At 41.5% G+C, this 22531-nt stretch overlaps 1 protein-coding gene across 2 annotated transcripts in view; it reads right to left on the bottom strand.

The window, feature by feature from the left end:
• Positions 1–22531, bottom strand: part of CPQ (carboxypeptidase Q) — a 299566-nt gene that overhangs the window by 30644 nt on the left and 246391 nt on the right. The window contains exon 7 of one of the 2 annotated variants that reach the window (XM_072949488.1): positions 11285–11860. The exons of the other annotated variant lie outside the window; for it this stretch is intronic. Coding sequence (XP_072805589.1) covers positions 11844–11860 — 17 coding nt within the window. The 3' untranslated portion in view covers positions 11285–11843. Of the gene's footprint in view, positions 1–11284; positions 11861–22531 lie in introns of those variants that run through there. 2 annotated transcript variants of the gene reach the window in all.

Genomic DNA, 22531 nt, shown 5'->3' with positions numbered 1-22531 from the left:
TCCCTCTTCTCCTTTTTTGTATTATAACCAAAATGAACAAGGGTGGAGTTGAACCCATCAAAAACAAAACAAAACAAAACAAAACAAAACAAAACAAAAACAAGCAAACAAAAAACCCCCACCACTTTTCCCTCCCCAGTCTGATAGGAAGTGATCAGAGACAGAGTTTTAGGACTTCTTCCAGAGAATTCATTTTCGAAAATTTGGCATCTTGAATGTTTTTAAAACTTGGTTTAAAAAGATGCTTGGTTACTGTGTTAAATTTAACTTATATTTAACAACATAAGGCAGTCTTCTACACATACTTTCCTTCTGAATTTTGTATACACACACACACACACACACATCTCTCTCAAGGAATCATGAGATACCAGTGGCTGTTTGTGGGATCTGATTTGCAATAAATGTCCTCTTTTCCTTAAGGGAGGACATGAGAAGGGGAACTTAGGACTACTGCCTATTCTTATGGCTATCTAAGGTCAAACTTCCTCCAGAAGCATGTGATGCACCCCCTGGGACAGCCAGGTCCACTGGATGAGTGTGAGAGCTCACCTTGTGCCAGGGAACACAGGGAGTTTGTGTCACGCCTCAGAACACACTCTAAAGAGAACCTTAGCAATAAGCAGGGGTATGGCACAAGGCTATGCTAGCTAGACTTATCTCTCAAAATTAATTCCAGGGATGTTTATAAAAGGTTTCTGAACCTTTTGAGACAGAGAGTGTCCCTGGAGGAACAAGTGGGCTTTCTGCAGAGTTGTTGTCTAGAGCTGACGTGGAGAGGGGAATACGCCTTCTCTCTGAAGCACCTAGAAGCCATCTGAGATGGAGAAGGGCTCTGAAGAAAGCCTTTTGGAGTTGACACTGGGACATGACATAGTAAGACTGGCCCCCAATAGACGGAGCATCTTGAGAGCAGAGACTGCCCGGTTTGTGATTGACTCCCCAGGACCTAGGACAGTGACTGGCTCATGGTAGGACCTCCATTAATGCTTCTGAAACTGAACTAAATTGGAAACAGCTGCAGAAAGCCCTGATCAAGGAAAAAGCAGGGAGTGCAAAGTTGAGAAGCCTGTATTATGTGTGTATTTCCAGCGCTCTTCACCAACCTATTATGAGGCCCAACTGATATCCGAGAGTGGGGCAGGGAGACCTTGAAACTTTCAAAATATGCAGAATAACCAGAATAACGAAGAGGATAAAGGCTGAAGGTGACATTTCCTAGCTTCTCTGGACCCAGACAGGGCGATGTAACTTGCTCTGGGCAATGGGATGTGGGCAGAGGTGATATGTGTTACTTCCAGGCCTGGCTCCCAAAACCCCTCTTGTAATCCTCCATGCTCTCTTTTCCTTCCTCTCTTTCTGAATATACACCAAGGTTTCGGTGGAGGACTTCAAGGGTGTGAGGCCTTAGGGCACAGCAAGGACAGTAGATGGGAGGAGTATGAGTGCCTGAATAACTGTGTGGGGCACAATATCTCCTTCCAAACACTGGTCCCCACTGGATTGTGACACAGACAAGAATGAAATGTTTCACTGTTAAGTCACTGAGATGGGGCTGTTTGTTGCAGCTGCCAGCATTACCACCCTGACTAATACAAAGCCACTGAATTCTATTTTAATTATAGGGACCTTGAATCCTCTGATTCTTGACAGAGCACAGGGCTAGAAAAGTGGAGGTCACAATCATGTACATGTTTGCATATGTGTATACGGAATCACAAATTTCTTAAACGTTTCCCATATGCAAGACATCAAATAAACAGCAAGGCATTTCAAAATGATTGGTGTACTCACACACAAGGAGTGAGTCTGAGGTTGACATGTTCACCAAGTGGTCATGTCAGGGTTGGCCACTACTGGCTTCAGGTTGCCTACGATCACTAACTATTTTTCCTAAGAAAATATATACAAAAGAAGTTTTCTACTAAATAAAAGGGAATCAGATTCACTGAGTAAAAGTCGTTGCAATCTCCTGAGAACTCCACAGAGTAGAAGAGCCAAGCTCACCGGGCTGCTCTCTGGGCAGGAGCCACACAACACTACAGGTTGTGTTTGAAAGGGAACTGCAGCTTTCTCAAGACTAGAGCCGTAGGGTTCAAATATGAGGCCTCAGGATAGCTCAGTTCTCTCCCGGGATGTTAAGCTACCATTCTAAAAGGAGAAACCCAACTCAACTCATTGTCCAGGGAACTGGTGCAGACAGATGACACCAACTAATATAATATGGGAGTAGAATGAGTTCTGGGAGGGAAGCATGTGTTAGTTTAAGCTTCTAGGGCACACTTCCTCACCCCAATAGATGCCGGCATGGTGGCAGCTGATGGATTCTGGGCCCTGAGTGACGACATTATCTTATTCCCCTCCCTGTAGCGAGGAAAACTCTGCCAAAGTCTCTTACTTTCATTTCCCCCTTTGCCAGGAAGCAAAGCGACAAGAGGCTGTAGTTCTCCTCCCTACGTCTACCTTTCCAATCCCATCCACTCTCCACCGCTCAGCCATCTTCACACATGACGACTCAGCTTCTCAGGCACAGATCCAAAGCCCCTTCCACCGAAAAGGGTTCCCTGAGTTTTCCTCAACCACACTTAAACTTCTCATTTTTCAATATCTGTATCACTTATAAGTTTTACCATTGATGAGACTTTGCCTGGTTATCATGTTGTGTTCATATCTTATTTACCTTTCTAGTTGGGAAACTTGAGAAAAATTTTTAAACTATATTTTATTCAAAGATTTAATTCAATCACAAAGTAGATATATAATAAACAATTTGAACTGACTTTCCATGATCTCTCTCTTATAGAGTAATAGGATGGCATAAAATAAGGTTAGTACCGGGACATGGAAAATATTTTCCCCATCTTTTTGTGCTCTGGACTGCTACTCCACGTGTTCAAACCCCGATTTCACTACTTAAAAGATTTCACTATTTACAAGATGTGTCACTTGGCTAAGGTACTTACATCTCTCATCTTTAGTTTTCTCACTCATTAAGATTAGTAAAACATTTAGAAAGTGCCTAACATATAGTAAGAACTCAATAAATACAATCACCACCACCACCACCACCACCACCACAGTAATTTCCCTAGAACACTGTTGATGATCTTTGTTGTTCTAAACAGGGATAGCAAATCCAAATGCCTTTAGGGCCCAGGTAGGTGATGGAAGTGAGTAAAGTAAAGTAGAATGTACGAGTAAAGTGAAATGGTTGAAGTTCAGAACTAGGTGGTGAGAAGAGCAAGTAGCCGATTACAATGTACGTGTAAAAACAGTATGACTAATGCTGTTATAGGTTTACTATGAGAATACAGAGGAGGGGTAGCAAACAGCCCTACACACTAAACGGAAGCATAATAACAGAAACAGCAACTATAATAATCGCCAACATTTCCTGAATGAGCGTGTTAAGAAGTCATCTCAACTGAACCTTAAAAGGCATGCAGAAATTAACCAGGAGGGTTAGAAAGGAAGAATGTTAGCATGGAGAAGGAGCTGTACACAAAACGAGGTGTTATGACATTATTTAGAGTTTTTAAGGACCATCTAGTAGGATGTTACAGTCAGAGGGTCAGAGAGAAGGTGCACGTGGAAAGCTGGTAAGAAACCAGGCTAGAGAATTTGGCAGGTGTCAGGCCACGAAGGACCTTACATGCCTTGCTCAAGAGTTTGCCTAAAAAGCAACAGGAAGTCACATTTTAGGAAAATAAGTAGAAACAATGCAGTAATGAGAAATGGGAATGCCTCAAAGCACAATGAATAGAGAAGAGGCTACATTTAGAAGGTAGAACTGACATGTCTTGGGATCGCCTGAACGGAGACGGCCGAGTGAGGAAGAGGTCTAAGTCAGCGCAAAGTCCACAGGTCTGCGTGACTCGGATGATACTCTGCTAGTCCCGGAGATGGGTTGGACTGAGAGTGAGATAAAAATTCAGCTTTCGACATGTTGAATTTAAGCACCTGTAGGACCTCCAAGTGGTAATGCTGATGACATGAACTTTAACACCTGGAGATACAGGTTTGGGCATCTACAGAGATATACTCTAGAAACACTGAGCTGAATATGGAAAGAAGAGTTGAAGGATGATACCTTAGACTTACTAACACTTAAGAGACCAGGACAAGAGGAACTTGAAAAGGAATGGGGAAGAGGGAAGTGCGAAACCAGGGGAGAGAAGTACACAGAAGCTAAGTAAAGAGTTCCCAGATGTGGGTGGTGCTTGACCTAAGGATTTAGAAAAATCAAGTAAAGAAAGGACTAGAATGAGCACAATTTGGCCAAAAGAAGAACCTTTGAGCTGTGGGAAGTTTCTTGGTGGACTGACGGGGTGGAATTCAGACCGCAGTGCAGAAAGGGAAGAGTAGGAGAGACAAGCTTGGGTGGAAAGAAAAGAAAAAGAGCTGAAGGGTCACGGAGTCATGTAAAAGTGTTCACATTTTTATTTTTGATTTATTATTTATTTTTAATTGAAGTATAGTTGATTTACAATGTTTCAAGTGTACAGCAAAGTGATTTAGTTATACATATAAATGTATCTCTGTTCTTTTTCAGATTCTTTTCCATTATAGGTTATTACAAGATACTGAATATAGTTCCCTGTGCTGTACAGTAGGTCCTTGTTGTTTATCTGTTTTATACATAATAGTGTGTGTCTGTTAATCCCAAACTCCTAATTTATTCCTCTTCCCTCTTTCCCTACCTTTAGTAACCATAAGTTAGTTTTCTATGTGAATCTATTTCTGGTTTATAAATAAGTTTATTTGTATTTTTTTATATTTAATTTTTTTGGATTAAAAAAATTTTTTTAGATCATGTAAGTGCTATCATATGATATTTGTCTTTCCCTGTCTGACTTACTTCACTTAGTATGATAATCTCTAGGTTCCATGTTGCTACAAATGGCATTATTTCATTATTTTTTATGCCTGAGGAATTTCCATTGTGTGTATATATATATATATATATATATATATATATATATATATATACCACATCTTCTTTATCTAGTCATCTGTCAACAGACACTTAGGTTGCTTCCATGTCTTGGCTGTTGTAACTGGTGCCAAAGTTTTTAATATAAAATATTTAGTGCTAAAGACTTGAGAATATTTCATATTCTGAAGGCAAGCCTTTTACAGAAAAGAAAGGAATGAAGCTATAGGACAGAAACCATCACTGCCAGTTTGAGGTGCTTGAGGGTCTAGAAGGATACAGGACCCAGAACATGGCCCTAGACAGGAAGAGAGACATATCCCCTACTGCAGCCAAAAGGGAAAGTGGGAATGGATGGATAATGGAGCACGGGAGAATGTCAGTGGAGACAGTTTGGGAGAGGAAGTGATTGAGGACCAGGAATATGAGGCCTCATCGAGGACCCAGCTGAGGTTGGAGGTCATGAATTTGCAGTGGCACCAGGTTAGTGTGTATGTGACTTTCTCAAGCAGCCTTTGGTTGCCCAGTATAGATGAGGCAAAGAAGGCACAGGAAGGAATTGGTCCAAGATGCCCAGATGTCTGGGGAAAAAGCTCTGCTCATGAACTGTTCAGTGACTTCCTCAGTTGGAGATTTCATTATGAGTCTGAACAACTTGCAACCTGCAAATCATCTGAGATTTTCCTAAAGCTGTGTTGAATACCAATTCATCTAGATAGACAGGGTAACCTGCAAGGGAATTGGAGCCTTTAAACGCAATTCTCTCTTGACACTTGAGAAATGAATGGAGAATTATGTGTCCAATTCTTAATCCTTGGAGAGCCAAGCACGAAAGTGTTTTATAAGAGTTATCAGAGAAGAATTTTGTTCTTTTCAGAATGCTCAATCTGTAACAAGAAAAAAAAGAAAAGAAAAAAGGAGCAAGGAGGCTCTCACCTACGCCCCCCACTAGAAGGGGGGACTTACCAAGGGCATTCCCCGCCTTTGTGAGGCCTCACACCTTGTAGTGCCAGGGGCTCGAGGTGTCGGCCATGACAAGGCTTTAAAGTAGAAGGCAAGGAGATCACCAACAGCGTCCCTTAAAGAATTCTGTGTTCTGATTGGCGGCTTAATCTCTCAGCAGGCTTAGTCCTCATGAAGAATCCAGAAAGGAAGAGGGGCCACTGCCCTTGGCCCAGGGTAACAAGCATGGAGTGAGGGTTCAGCCACCGCAGTTCCCTAGGCCGCTCGTGTGGCACCCGGGCTCCTCCCCACACGTCTTGAGGAAGGATTCCTCCCTCCCAAATGTTTCTGCAGAAGTGCCTGTTGGAAAAGGAACGTGTCCCCCATACCCCTGACTCTTTTCTATGTTTATATAAAAATGAACATTCATAGGTTTCAATCCTTATTATTCTGAGGGTGACCACAGCTGACAAGAGATCTCTGACAGATTTCAAAGGTAATGTGAGTTAAAAACTAAATGTGGCACACAGTGTTCATCTTACCTATTGTCCCCTTAGTTATGAAGCAAGAAAACCCTTAGAACATTAGCTGCTTTCCCCCATAATTTTCGCAGCTCACAATTTAGTATTATGTATCAATACCAGTATTATGTATAGTACAGGTGGACGTACGTACATACATAAACAAAGAAACAAGACAATGGTAGGAGTCATGTGCCTTGTTGGTTATTGGTTTTAGAGGTATTCACGATAACAGCAGCTTATATGGGAGACAAGGGGTTCAGAAGGGCCTGACGTTTGATATCCATCCATCCGTCCACTCATCTATTCCACACTTGATAGACTTTGCCAACAGTTTTGTATTCTCTTGCTCCTCTTTGTAATTTCCCTACTGACCTACTGCTTCCTGGGGAGGCACTCTCTTCACTCTTCTCATTCTTCCTAAATATGTCCCTAATATATAAGTTCTTAAATGCTGGGGACATGCAACTTGAGATCAGATGACCTAATCGTAAGCAAAACATGGCAAAGCTAAAGATGAATTAAAATTAAAAAACAGCACCTACGGGGAGAATCTGAAATGTTCATGACGAGACAATCATACTTCTCTAAAACTGATTTTGTACTACAAAGACAGCTGATCTGAAAAAGAGGGGAGCAACCCCTGCCATGCAGGCACTGGTGTGACACTGACAGGAGCTGGCAGTAGGGCTGTTACAGAAGCCAGGCCACCTTGTTCCCCTGCTGGACGCATGAAGAACCTCACCGAACACCAGTGTCAGACAAGGGCATGTGGTGACTGATGAAGCGAGTCACAACAAGCTGCTTCATAGCTCTGTGTTAAGCCCAGACTAAAACAAAGTCACTGTGCAAACCACAAGATACTAAACATCCCCTTTTCTGAGCAACATGAGTGACTGCTGCTTCTTTACTCATTACGTTAATCTCCACTTGGTTGGCCCATCCTATACATGAGATTTAAGATACCCAGTCACTGAACTGTCCCCCTTCCAAAGAGCACCCAATCTAGAGCAAATCCCTGCTTCCTTGGACCTTCCCCAAACCCTCTTCTAACCAAACCCCAAATCCCCCAAGTCCTTTCAAACATCCTTTGGCTGAGATGTCTCATGTTTCCTCATGGATGTGTCCTGCCTCACTGCAACGAGTAATGAACCTGCCTCGTTCAATCACAGGCATCCCCCTGGCCTTAGACGAAGCAGGTTACAGGGACGCTCGCTGTAAACTTCCCTGATGTGAAATGTTCACAGTGACTGGGAAGCATGAAGTCGGAAAAGCAATGAGAGAGGTTTCTCTAGTGCGGGTGGGCAAGGATGCTTCCTTTCAAAACTTCCAATTCCAAAGAACCACTTGAGAACTTGCCCTCACTCAGTTCCTTGTCTCTTGCATCAAGTCCTGTATAAAGGCGCCCACACACTGACTCATGATTGGGAAGCCTCTGTGGGTTAACCTGACTTTGTATCCCATCCCATGTCTCAGGCTGGCTCAGCAGCTGTTTGTTATTTTGGTGAGTCAAATACGGTTGACCTCCTAGGTTCTGAGCGTGGGAAATGTAAGATTTCCAAGGGCACCGGTCAGAGGGTGGTTTAGAAACGTGACATGTAATCTGGCATCTCAACATCTTCATAGAAATGAACTGAGATGGGATGAAGTAAAAGTTGAAAGTCACCGGCAAAGTCCCCGAGGAAACAGGTTTACAGATCATCATCTAGAACTGAAAGAACTTACTATGAAATGTAAGGAAAATGCTGGGTTTTCCATGGACGTTTGCTTTCTGGAAATCTCTTACTAATATAACTACACCACCAGCTGGAAATTAACTTATTTTCACAAGTTGTGCCTCAACATTTGTCAGAGGACAGGTATTAGGTGGGTAGAAGGCAAAGATAATTATCTCCGCTCATACACGAGAAAACTGAGTCACAGCAATAAGTCGCTCGATGCTGCCAAAGCTCCATCAGCAGGGCCCTGGAACACCAGCCTTCCCATCCCAGGACACGTTCTGTAGCCACCAAACTGCTGCCCATGCCAAGCAGCAAGCTGGTGTCTCTTTGGTTCTGAAACTGAGAACGTTAATAAGCCTGGGAAAACACTGCCTGGATCACATACTTCTTAAGTGGCTACCATAGGTACGTGCTGTTCGAACACGTGAGCAAGGACTCAGAACCCATCCTCCTCCTCAGAGGGTGGTTCCCAGACCCCCTGCCTCTTGATCATCAGGGGAACTTAAGAAAAACGAAGACACCGGTTCCCACCCCAGACTCACTGCCTGAGTGTTTCAGGTACAGGACTTAGGGATCTGTACGTCTCATACACTTTACAAAAGATTCTTAATTACATTGTTTGAACACTACTCATCCAGGGTAAAGCAAGTGTTTGCAAAAAGCCACTCACAGCTAAGGAAAGGATCAACACCCCAACCCCATCCCACGTTGAATTCAATACACATTAGGAATAGTGCTGAGAAGGAAAAGTGGCAAATGTTTAATTCAGGAGTCACCGACCAAAAATTTCAGCAGGGGCCCTCTTAGTTTGTATTGACTACAAAATAAATAGATCTCCAGCATAAAGGGAGCCAGGGGTTTTTCAGAGCCTCTTCTAACAAAACTGCTGTTCTTATGCTCATGGGATTGCGGGATGGGGTGGAGCAGGGATGACCCCTGTGTAATAAGCAGGAGCTGGCAGCTATTTCGATGTTAGCAGAATCTGTTGCCTTAGGTCTGATCTTGGTTGAAGCGGGGACTTATGATGTATTCTGGATCATTAAAACTGCTTCTAGGCCTGCACTTTCAGGAAAGAAGCAAACATACAACAGAGTGGACAGAAGCAATGCAATTTCCTTATTAGCAATGGCTGCCTAGGTATCTGGGGAGTGTAATATTATATATCACTGTTTTTTTTTTAAATAGAAGGGTCACCTATGAAAGTTACATCAAGCATAGCTTGGACTTCATATTTTATAGCTATGCTTCAGGCAATCTTTTTTTTTTTCTGTGTATGTCGTAGCTTTAATCAAGCTGTTCTGTTAAGCTATCCATGGCTGGAATTAATCAAGTGTAATGAGAATAATGCTGCAAGCCAGTCTGTTACCCTAAAGTAGCATTTTTAAAACCAGGCCCTGGGTTCTGAATGCAGAAGTCTCTCAGGAACTAATAAAGGCAACACAAGGGAGCGAGGGCCCTGTGGTCGCAGTGCTGGGACAATCACCAGCCTCTCTAGCATTTAAATTGCAGTCATTCTCACTTCTGCTGTTGAAACTGATTTTCAGTTCGTCAACAACTGTATACCATTTGAAAACTCATAGCAAAATCACATGCTGGGTTTTAAAAAGCCATTCTAGATTATACATTTTACAATAAGGTAACAAATTGTGCAAAGTGGCTCTTTACAGATGTCTCATTTGGGCCCTGAATGCAGTCTACAGAGGCAGAAAACAGGTATTAAGTGACATCAATGACCCTTTCAGCTCCCTTTTCCCAAATGGTCATCTTGAACACAGATGTTTACCAGGTCCTACAGATGTATAAATCAAGGTATATAGCTATTTATAAAATTAAAATTCCAGGGATCAAAGGTGAAATTTTTACATTTTTACCCCACTCCCAGCTTAGTAACTAGTTTGGCGAAAATTAACTCTTCCTACCTGAAATTTATTACCACTCCTTTCATCACTAGCATTTCTTCTGCAGCATCAGTATTTTTAGGGCAAACACAAAGTGTGAAATATTGTCAAAGAAGTAAGTACTTTCTCTTTTGAAATCATATTATGAAGAAAATAGGCGGAAAAAAGCTCATTTTCTCTTTTTTTGTTTGTTTTTAACTTCTGTTTGGATGTAAAATGTTTAATAACTGGAAGTCAAATATCTTTTGATGAGAAAAGAAATTTCCAATATTATCTTATAAACTCTGCTTGCATATCACCAGAACAAAATAATAACTATAAGCATTTCAATTTAAAATCTGATAAAGTGCTCTAAATGTATAACTTCTTTTTAAATCAGGTACTGCAAATAGGCATTTTTTTCAAAACCAGGTACAGACTATGAATATAAAATATCCCATGTTAGCAATAACCTTTTGTGTTTTTTAGTGAGATCTTTTCAAATTAATCTTTCAAAACTCATATTGAGAAATCCCAGTTCTTGTCAGTTCTCAAATTTAATGACAGCCTTTTGCATCTATGATGTTGAGGATTCAAATGAAGTAATGAATGCACAAAGTTGGCCAAAAATTTAGCTTACCGCCAGTCCACAAAATTAATGCAACCGGGTTCCTAGTGGAAAAGCTTTTTAAATTTAAAATTCTGTACTGGAGTTCTTAATTTACTATTCAAGATGCAATGCTAATTACCATTGTAACAAAAGATTAAAATAAAGAGAAGAGCCTGCTACTTGCTACTCTGGGGGTGGTGAGGACTTTGCTGAGAAAGGACAGCTCGTTAGGCAGAAGTGAGAGCCTGTGACCTCAGCGGCCAGCACCCGGGAGAGGGGCTGCCTGCCCAAGCCAGGAGCCACAGGCTGTCCTGACTCTCTTTCGTTTTCTTCACAGTGCAAGGCCATTCCTTCTGTCCCATGTAATTTGCAGCCATTATCATAGGTATTAGCTGTGGAAGGACTTGGCAGGTTACCTAATTCCCCAGCCCTCCGCCCAGAATGCCCCTGCTGAATACTTATCAGGTGGCTGTTAGCAGGCGCCTGTGGAAGCCGGCCTATTAGCAGTCACGGTCATTTACCACCACCTGGGGGGCAAACAGCATCAAAAGAGCCTTAAAACATAACCATAAGTGGAAAAGTAAATAATGAAGGAGTGCCATATTCAAGGTATTTGACTAATTGTCAAATAATGAGGTTTATTAAAAACTTCCGTAGAAACTAGACTCCTCTTACATTTGAGAATCAGTTGCAAAAGCACTAAACAACTCAAGGTGGTAGCTTTCTTTCCTTTTGTGAAGGAACGTCACAAGATGGGCTCTTCCCATGCCAGAGACAGAGCACACTTCAAGAGCCAACTGGAAGGATTCTTACTTTAGGTACCGGGAATGTAATTAACACGAGACAGCACTGCATATACTTAATTAACGTAAGACAATAGTCTTAGTATTCCCCCAGGACATCGCAAGTTTTGAGACATTTTAAATTGGCTACAAAGCAGAAACTGGAGAGAGGATATAGCATTCTTTGATATACGGGATAATTTAGACTCAAATCCAGAGCAAGCGGGCCTTAGGTTGATTTGTGCGGGTGAGGCTGGGTGTGTCTTTGATGAACCAGGCTCCGCTGATTGCAAATCCCATATGAACTAAGAAACCGCCACTCTTCGCTGTTTTCAACAAAATCCCAGGGCTGGATGTAAAGATAGCAGAGAAGGAAAACAGGCTTTGCGGTCAAACAGAGCCGGTCTCAGGTCTGCACCGCAGCTCATACCAGCTAGGAAAAGGCATCTAGGCAGGCTCAGCTTGCTTCTTCATCTGTAAAACAGAAACAGCAATATCTACTCATGGATATAAGAGGAGTAGATAAAACAATGAATGCAATGTCGCACAGATCTTCAATAAATATTAGCCTCCCTCTCCCCTCTAAGAATTCTACAGTTGCATTTAAATGATAGATTATTTAGGCATACAGCGAAAGTTTATCACAGGTAAATTTGCATGACTCAAAATGCAATCAAATTTTCAAAATATTTCTAACCCATTGAACAGCAGAGCAAGTTATTCAAGTACCAAGCAGTTAGAATTGCTTCCTTCATGTATCCTTGAGTTTAATAGCAAACTAATGCAAAATTTAATGCTGGAGGAGAGGCGCGCGCATGCATCCTGTTTTCCCCATTTGAAGGCCGTGGTACCCATGACCTAACAGTTTCCTCTCTTCTGTAGAAGCTCCTTGAGCTGTTATCTTCAATAAGCACAAAAGAATCTGTAGGTCACTCCCACTTTTCTCCAGTGTGGTGGTAACTCATTTAGATATGCAGGACAATTAAGCAGTACAACACACTTGATATTTAAAGATTAAGAAAAACCATTAGCCACCATGGATGAAACTACCACTGGCTTTAACCTCCATCTGAACGTCTTTCTCTCTTAGTTCTTCTTTCAGCCATTAAATAACTCTTTCAGGTAGCTCTTCTACTAGAATTCATTTAATTGTTCATAATATTAATAAGAGGTACTCACAATGTCCAAAAGCAGTACCTCTCTTTCAGATGAAAAAAAAAATTAGTGTTACTATTGTCATGCATACCCAATGCTAAATATTTGAATGAGAGCAGGGAAAAAGGTCAATATTTTGGACACTGCCCAATACGAGGTGCTAAGCTTAGAGAGATAAAATACCAAGATAGATGACTTCTGAATTCAGCCCTGCTTTTCTAGGTTCTAGATACTTCCTGAATAATAGGGCTTATAGAACGGAAACAGCCATATGCTCACAGGTCAGTTACAGACCCAGAAGAAAGGGGGCATAACTGCAGAGAGGGTCCCAGTGACTTATAATTACAGGGAGCAGATTTTTTTAAAAAATTGGACCCACATCTTGACTAAGAACATGAAGAAGTGAAATCAGAATTAAGTAGTATTCCAAAAACTGACAAAAATCCAAGAGAACCCCAAAAGTATGCTACTTAACAAAAGAACGAATAAAAAAATGAAAGCAATCGTTTATAAGGAAGATTGGTAGGTATAGAGAAAAACATTTTCATGCTTGTTACGTGGCATGGTTCTCCTTTGGTACAGACACACACAGACACACACACACACACCCCCCTCATAATAAGGGAAAGCAAGAGGGAAAAACTAGTTCCTTTACAAGATACATAAACACATCATCAGGCAAAATTAAACTCTTTAGTTTCAGAACAGTTAAAAAGCACACACTTTGAAAATGTCCCTGAGGGCCTATGACCCGAGGCACAGGGAAACATATGCCATGATCTAAACGGCATTGTATGTGCTGCTGTAATCGTCCACAGATGGGGCGTGCCAACAGACTGGAAACACAATTTCCACTTAACACATGCTTTTTGGTGACTGACAGGTCGGGAGTCTTAGAAAAATGAAGGTTTGATGAATGAGGCATCCTGCTTCATTTTGCAAAACTGTTTAGTTCAGATTTTCATAAACAGATTCAACAGTTGAGAAATAGGAAACCTATTCGTGATTCTCTCAACAAAAAAGAAGGGGAGGGCAGGAAAGAAACGAGAGAAGCACCAGATCACGTTGCCATGGGATACTCCAACTGTATAAATCAGGCATTCATGCGGTTACGTTAGCAGAGATAGAAATGAAATTGTACCAAGACCAGATGTTAAAAAATATTAAGAAAATATCTTTTTTCAGGGCCAGGATAGTCTCATCAATGTGCTCCCTACATTTCAGGGATGCTGAAGTCCCACTCTTCTGTACCATTTAAATCCATAGCTGACCTTTATTCACATTTGCTTGATAAAGGCAATTCTGTGCTATTTAATCTCTTGCTCTTTAAGGTAGAGGTAATCTCATTCTCCTCCACTTAAAACACCTCTGTTTTATCTTAAAAGCAATTTTCACTTCTGGAGAAATACAGGCTTTAAGTTATGGGGTCTTAACAGTAGAAGAGGCCTAGAAAGGTAATTCCCCCATTTTGGGGTCACGGAAGATGCGTACCACATATATTTTGTGATGCGTCCTATGTGAAAGACTGGGATGAGGCTCCTTGCCAATAGCGAATACCTAGTCGGTCCACAGTACAGAACTGCGAACTTGACGTTGTCTTAGAGAGCCAAGGAGAAGTGCCATCTGTGTCCTTGGCCGCCAGCCAGTTGGCTTTTACACATTCACTTATGTAATCCTCCCACCAACTCTTATCAACCAATAATCAATTTACTCTGGCTGAACAGGAACTGTAAAGAGGCCTCAAATCCCCAGAAGCATCAGTTGACATAGAAGAGCTGCTAATGGTGTTAACATTTGACTTTATTCTTTGCTTCCTTCTCTGCGGTGCTCACCTTGCTGTGATGAAGCGAACCAGGTGCTCTCCCAAATAATGCCACTGAGCCAGTAAAGTAGCTGGGTCATTTGAAGTGAATGCCAGCTGTTTCGTTACCTCTTTATGGAAACACAGAGTCAGCGTGCGAAGACCCAAAGGTCAGTGAAGACCAGTAATACGTGTGCATCTTTTGCAGTGTTTCCTAGAACATCCAAGTACATGCCCTGTCACCCTCTACTGGATCGCAATGCACGAGAGCATGTGCCTAGCAAGGCCTCTTCGGTAAGTTTTTTAAATATAAAACTACCCCCAAAACCCTGAAACCACTTACTGAAGAGCAACTGTGGAGAGTGTAATCGGCTGTCAAATACACAATCACTTATCAAATGCATTCGGTGCTCACAATAGTCCTGTGGAATTAGTATTGCCCTCATTTCACAGATCAGGACACTGAGGCTCAGGGAAGTTAAGGGAATTGTCAGAAGCGCGCTGCTATTAAGCTATGAGTCCTGTTCCTCTTCTCTGACTCTTGCTGCCTCTCCAACCACAAGCGTCAGCTAAGTGGCTAGGACAACTCAGACTTCCGTGATGTTGTTCCTTGTTACCTTCTTCTTGGACAAATACCCAGTGCAGCTGTAGAATGTGTTCCTATAGATAACTCTGCTCAGTTTCCCATTTGTACAGTAAGGAGAGACTGTGGGGTGGGCGTGGGAGGAGAGAACCCTTCAGGTGACAGACTGTGAGAATTGCCGGGAGCGTGGCATCAATTTACGCAGCTCTGCATCTGTCTGTTCACCTGAGGGTCTCGGGTAAGCTGGGCCAGAAAGGCTAATAAATGCTTTTCTTGCCCTAAACTCATCTTAGGTCATGAAGAGCTGAAAGAGTAGGTGTCACAAACCCAGGGTATTTCTTTATTGCTTCTGGGACTGTCCTGCTGTCCTTTCTTACCTGCGAATAGAACCTAGATGGTAGAGGGCTTACATATGTTACATATTTTGAATCAGATCTCAACAGTGAAAGTAAAGGCGGTTACTGTGTTCATGTGCTCATGACCGCTTCTCCCCGCTTTAAGGACTACACATCTTGACCACAGGGAGGAACAAAGGAGCCAGGCTAGGCCACTGTGATTTTCCCAACTGAGCTGGATGTGATGAATTACCTGGCTCTTCTGTGCTTAATAAGAGGCTGTAAAGACATAAATCTTGAACTTTGAGCTGCCTAAGGTTACAGTTCAGCCTCTAAGGGGACAGCTGGCTTATGAGAATGAAGGTCCCATGAAGGAAGGTGAAATGAGCACGAGGGAGAGAGTGAGAATATATATCCTAACAGCATCCAAATGCCGGCGTGTGTGAGGCCAGACGCAGCCCTGCTCTCCTCGTGGTTTGCTTCAGTTCTCCATCTTTGCTGTGTCACCTGAGTGGGTTCCTGTACTTTGTACTGAAGGAGTCTGTACTAATACAGAAATCGTGCTTTAATACCTGAAATAATAACAGTGGCTTCTTGAGAGTTAACTTTGTGCTAAGCATTTCACCTGGATTTTCTTTATTTTTGCTTCAATATAATCTCGTGAGGCAGGCATCATTATCACCAATTAATTTATGAAGAAACTGAAGTTGCAAGAGGTGAAACGACTTTCCTAAGGTCACCACAGCTACAGAGTGGTAGAACAAGATTTGGCATCCATTTTTACACACTCCTAAATCCATGCTCTTAACGTCTAAGCTATGTTTCACCTCAAAATGGTTCTCAATTCTGGCTGCACTAGAATTGCCTGGGGAGCTTCTGAAACCAGGTGTGCTCAGGCCCTCTCTCCAGGCCTCCAAGCTTGCACAAGCACAGCAGGGCACCTGTCACATGCAACACACTGAACTTTGCTCCAGGAGGCTAGGGCCCCGAGATAAATATGTTCTTGGTAAATGGCACTGTGCAAGCGTGGCCCTGCCGCCAGACCAGTTAAGTCTGAATCTTCGGGGGTGGGGCCTCAGTGTTGATATGTTTGTACTTAAAACCCCCCAGGTGATTTTAAAGTTCAGTCAAGGGTGCAAACCACAACTGTAACTTGCACACATATCTTGGGTTTATATGGGTTTAGCTTGGGTCTACACTAACGCAAAATGAAAAATGAAAGCAATTGAAGTTAACATGCCAGTGACTGCAATTATCTCGATAACTGGATGTCTAGATAAAACCTTTTAGGAACAGAGAGCGTGGAATCACTGACCTCTCTACTTGCGCTTCGCACTACAGCACTGACTAAAGATATTGACGTGGTATCTGTGAGCACCTTCATTCTTTAAATATGATGTCAATAACATTAATAATAATTTCTGCAAAAATTGTGGATTTTGTAAAGCTGTGTCCAGCAAACATTTTCACTTGGTTTAAACCTTTCACAACTGAATAGTTTTGGATATTGAGGAAGGCTATGCCTATCTCTGCATGAGATTCTGTTCTCTCAACTGCCAGGAGACTATTTCAGCCACTGTAACAGGAAAGAAAAGAAGGAAGAGAGGAAAGAAGGAAGGAAGGAAAGGAAAAAAGAAAATACTTCAAAACCAGTTCTATTACAGGCAACAGCTCACTCAGGTCACAAAAGATCCATAACTAATAGATTTCACAGAGCTCAAATATTTGATTTACACATTATGAGCTGGAAGGACAATTAAGATAGCAAATGTCATGTTGTAAAAGAAAGTTTAGTTACCATGAATTATGCAATCTCACACTTTCTTATAAAAACAAGATGGTAGGAAGACTTAATTCGCGATGTTGGAAATCCCCATGAGGGGAAGTGTGCAAAGACACCAGGGTAAGCGGTCATTTTTGAACCTTCTTACTGAGCAAAGGAAGGATCTCAAGCCAATGAAATTATCCAAACTAAGGAGTCTATTGTACACAATTGAGATACAACTCACATCTACAGTAAAAAGTTCTTACCTAATTTGAACTCAGTTTTTACCAAAGTCTCTTGAACAGTGATGTTTTTTCCTGTTGTTTTCCATAATCCTATGCTTATTAGAGTTGCTAAATTGATAAGCATATTTTTAGTAGAGCTCTCATAGGAAATGGATGAGCTGTCATAATACTCTAAGACTTATTTGACTCAAAGAAGTTTCAACAAGTAGCGTATGTTGCACTGCAGTCAGACTTCACCGTTGATACCTGAGCATTCCCGCAACCAACGCCAGTCACAGTGCAGTATTCTGTGGGACTACTCTGTCTCTCCCACTGTATGGTTTAATTTTGCAAAACGTCAAGTAGCAAAACATCCACCAAAGGGCAATTTTAGTGAGAAACTGCTGGAAGACATGCAGCCCAACCCATGAGACGTGTGGATCTCTGAAGCTGTGCTTTGAATCCTAGAGGAGATGACATGACTTAGATGGAGCCTTCTCAGGGGCTGGGATCGAGCCCCAGGATATCTCATGCCTGTTCAGAACTCAGAAGTCTCTGGCTGTCCCAAATCCCAAGAATGGCATTCAGGTTCCAACGGGGGTCCCATGGGACCTTTTCAGTTTTACCTCTGTTTCCCTGTATTAAACTAGACTTTGGCCAAACCAGACTACTCATCATTTCAAGAACCCATTGTGCCTTCTTACCTATGCAATTGTGTGTATCCCCATCTTTGCAGATGGAACGCACTCCCTCCCCTTTCAACAGAATTCTGTTATTTCTTGACAATCAGGTGAAGTGCCACCTCTCTTGTGATGCTCCATGAATTTAATTCCTCTCTTGCCTGAACTCGTGTTGCACTTTTTCTTCCTGTGTCTAAACCCTCCATTAACTCCTTGAGGATGAAGAGTGTACTTTATAAATGACATTGGAATAAAACAGGCCAATCAATATGTTAATTTTGGCTTTTCCACTTAATATCTTTGTGACTTTGGACAAAGGAAACTCCCTGAGCCCCAACTGCCTCATTTGAAAATTGGTTACAGACTAATAATGTATACTTTAAAATGGTCTTAGAAAATTATATAAGCTAATGCATGTAAAGCAGCTAAAATAATACTTGACACACAATATTCACTCCACACATATTAAATTCCCTCTTTATTCCTCTTGCCTGAATACCATACAGCACTTACTAGACACTTCTTCAGTGAATGAATGAAACTGTAAAATTGTCTGAATCAGATCTACTAAGAACAGGCAATATACACCTTGAGGATCCAGCTGTGACACTCCGAGGTAATTATTTTAGTAAGTCTCATAATTATTCCTATCTGTAACCTCTTTCTCATTTTATAAAGAAAAATTATAAAGAGCATTTAAACATTTTAGAAATCAGTAGTTGTGAATTTTAAGACAAAAATATGAAGGATGGACATATCATGTTCAGGGTAAATTGCATTGCAGGTTAACAGAAATTTGTATGTATCTAGTGGAATATATATCCCAAAGACAAACAATGACCTGCAGTAAACAAACTGTTTTTAATAGTCACGCCATTGTTGATCATGCGGTGTTGTTATTCTGAGACCACTGTGCATGCTGTGGGGTGAAGCAAATGAGCGGTTATGTTGTTTACTAGGAACCAGGATTTCTGGCAAAGGAAAAAGGAGATACAGACATAACACCACTGAGGTAAAGTACAGCTTTGGAGTCCTGAACTCAAAATGAAAATATACAATTCGTACTATCTTTTTTCTTCGGAGAAAAAGAAATTCTACTTCTATTCACTAAAAAGGCTTAGAAGCAATGACCAGGCCAGTACCAATGAGCATATTTAGTGTTCAGACTGTGGCCTCTCAACTCAATGACCTCGTAGAAGAAACTGGAGCTCTTTGGAGAGAGAGTTGATTCCAGATCAGGAATAGGAAATATACAAGACAGCCAGGAACACCGTCACATCAGAAATCTAGGACACAGTCAGTGACTACAAGGGTGTGTCAAAAGGACTCAGGAACCAGTTGAAAGAGGCTCTCATCGGCCAAAAGTAGGATAATTTGAGCATTAACAAGCATTAACTACTACAACAGAATAAAGCACATCTATATATTTTAGATCCATTAATAAATAAGATGGGAAAAATCAACCCAATTTAGCTATCTTTGGAGGATACTAGCGGGTCAACCAATAATTGTAAAAATAGGTAAATAAAGGGAAAGACTGAAGCATTTATCCTACTTTTCTTATGCAAAAGTACCTCAGGGTAATCAGATAGTCAATGGGGGGAAAGTTTTTTTTTTTTTAGAGAATTATTTCAACTAATAATCAAAGTCATCATTTTGCAACCTGCAATGAAATAACAGACCTAGGCAATAATCTTCAATGACTTAACATCATAAAAAGAGAAAGCTAGACATTACTCACAGTGGAAACAAATGACAATACCTAAGAAGTATTTTTTCCAAAAAAAGTAAAAAAATGAAAAAATCAAACTTGAATCAGATCAAGCCTCTAGATTTAACTACCAATTCACAGGAAATATGAGAGCGTGGGAACATGTTAAATGATTCCGCGGGAAGGGAATCACCTAAAACCAGGCTGTAGGAAATCCCATGGGACTGATTGCTTGGTTTCTGCAAAAAATAAGTGGCAAGAAAGATGAAGGTGGAACCCAAGGATCAGAAGAGACTTAAGAGACATAAACCACATCAACCAATTGCATTGTTTGAACCTTACTGGAATCCTGCTTTAAACAAGAAAACTGTAGAAGAAAACATAGCTTAGAGGAAACTGGAAACATTTGAAAACTGGACATACATAGGATATGATATCAAGAAATTATTATAAGATATTTTAGGAGGAATAATATGACTACAATATTATTCTTCTTCTGAAAATATTTATGTATATACACCTCCTTACCTTTTTAATATTTATTTTTGTAAATATATATATACTTATATATATATTTTTGTAAATATATATATATATCTCCTTACCTTTTAGGGTTACAAATGAAAATATTTACAAATTAAATGATATAAAATATATTCTGTTGGGCATTTGCTTCAAAATAATCTTGGTGTAGAGGAGTGATTGGGGTATAAATGAAATAAAACTGCCCATTGATGAAAAATTCCTGAGCGATGAGTATACAGGAGTTCCTTAGACTGTTCTTTTTACTTTTGCATATGTCTGAAACTTTCTGTAGTAAAAAATTTTCAACCATATTTAAAATTACCTACTATGACAGGCCCTACTGAATTTTACAGGCTCTCATCACTTGAAGTAGGGATAGACAAAGTTCACACATCTGACAAGGAGGAAATATATTTTGAAATCCTACTTCCTAAACTCTATTGGCTTTCAGGTAATGTCAGATTTTTTTCTTAGAAAATTTCAGTGCAGCTTCATTTAGTTTCCCATGATGAAGTCTTCCTTCTTGTCTTCATGATTATTAAGTAAACCCCAAATCACAGTCAGTTCTCCATTGTGAGCCCCTAGAGAAAAGAGGCCATGTCTTCTTTTTGTATCCTCCATAATTTATACATAACAGAGCTACCTGCTGAATGAAGTGTTACGTAAGGGGCCAGTTAGAGTATTTGTAAAGCATTAAGTGAAACTGATGGGAAGTCAAGTGCACAGGAAAGGGAAACCAGAAGAACTAACTCCGAGACCTTGAAAGGGGCAGTTAACGGAAGTGGAAGTTTTCCAGGCTACATTATTAGCAGGCATGGGAAATAGTAGATGGAGAATTTTAAGTCCTAGTGGCTTTTCGGGTCACTGCTGTGCAGAAAGTAGAGCAATAATTTAGCATTATCCTCTGATTTTCTAAAGGGATTGTTTCTAAACTGCTGCTTCCTCAAGCTCCCTTCTCACTCCAGGTCTTATCCTCCTCCTTGAGTGTGACCTGTGTCCCCTGGCCTGAGTCTTATGTATTCTCTTCTAAAACCCTGCTCTCATCTTCTACTGAAGACTTCCCATGATGTTGCATCAACTACAAGAGTTTCCTCCTGAGTTTATGCCTCTTCTTCATCTGGCTCAGAGGTACGGGACTGTCCTTACCGTCCACTGCTCTCCGAGAAGATTCCTCTGCCCTGGGAAGTCATCCTCCCCACCATCCCCAGTGGGGACATCTGCCTTTGTTCACATGACTTCTGTCACCACGAGTGCCCTTCCCTGCCCCTTTGGTCCATTCTGACACTACAGACACGCCAGAATCCAGCTCAAGTTCACCTCTTCCAGGCCTTTCCTGTCTTCCACCCTATGAGTTCCCACAATTACTCTGCATGTGTTATTTACCTTGGTGCTCGACCCAAACTTCCTTTTACTATCACTTAACTCTTCTGTGCATTCATCTTCAAATCAAATGCATCTGCTCAGTAAACATTTATTGGAAACCTATTGTGTTCCAGGTCATAATGGGTCTTGGGTATATAAGCCTGAAAAAAATACTCTCTTGGTTTTCAATTCAGTTAAGGAGACAAAATACAAAGTATATTAGCTTTAAAGCGAAAGCGTGTGCTTCAAGTAACAGACCAGACAACAACAGAAGCGACCTCCTAAGGCAGTGCACGGCTAACTGCCTGGTGGTAGAAGCAGTGCCCTCCGCTCCTTCTAGGCTACAGACAGTCATACTAGAGGGCATGAGCCAGGCCTGCTCTGGTCAAGGTACCCGGCAGCTTCTCTCGAGCTGCAGCAGGTCTACTACAAGAGGGAAGCACAGAAGAAGCCTATTCTGCTAGCTGTCGTTATTCGCTGTCCTGAGAAGCAATGCCTGGTAGTGTGGCATTGCTGTGGGTGTCACACATACCAGCTGACAAACAGTAAAGCAGGAGCTCTGACCCACCTGAGTTACAGGTGAGAGGCAGTCACCTGCTACAATTCTCTGAAACACCCTTACCACTCTCTTTTTACTTCGTTCTTGATTCCTTTGTTATAGTCTGTCTCCTCCCCCGCCCTCTCCCCATCCCCAGCCAGCATGTAAACTCCACAAGAGAAAAGAGCTGCTAAGCCCTTTTCATGCTCTGTCCTTAGTGTCTAGAGTGCCTGGTTTGCAGCAGGCACTGAAGACATGCATAGCGACGGAACAAAACTGCCAGGTTATTTAAATAAGGGCCATAGTCACAAACCAGGGCGTGCCCTTTTCATGTTCCCAGGGGGCTGAGGTCACCATGCGGCATCAGTCTCTCAAACATCAATGGCGTGGAGTTTTTTGTTTTTTGTTTTTTCCATAAAGGAGCCATCTTTTAACTAGGGGCACCAGGGGACAGAGAACTGCTGTA

Source organism: Vicugna pacos, chromosome 25, assembly GCF_048564905.1.
Source record: "Vicugna pacos chromosome 25, VicPac4, whole genome shotgun sequence".
In the NCBI taxonomy this organism is placed as follows: Eukaryota; Metazoa; Chordata; class Mammalia; order Artiodactyla; family Camelidae; genus Vicugna; species Vicugna pacos.
This window is presented reverse-complemented; position numbering and strand designations above follow the sequence as displayed.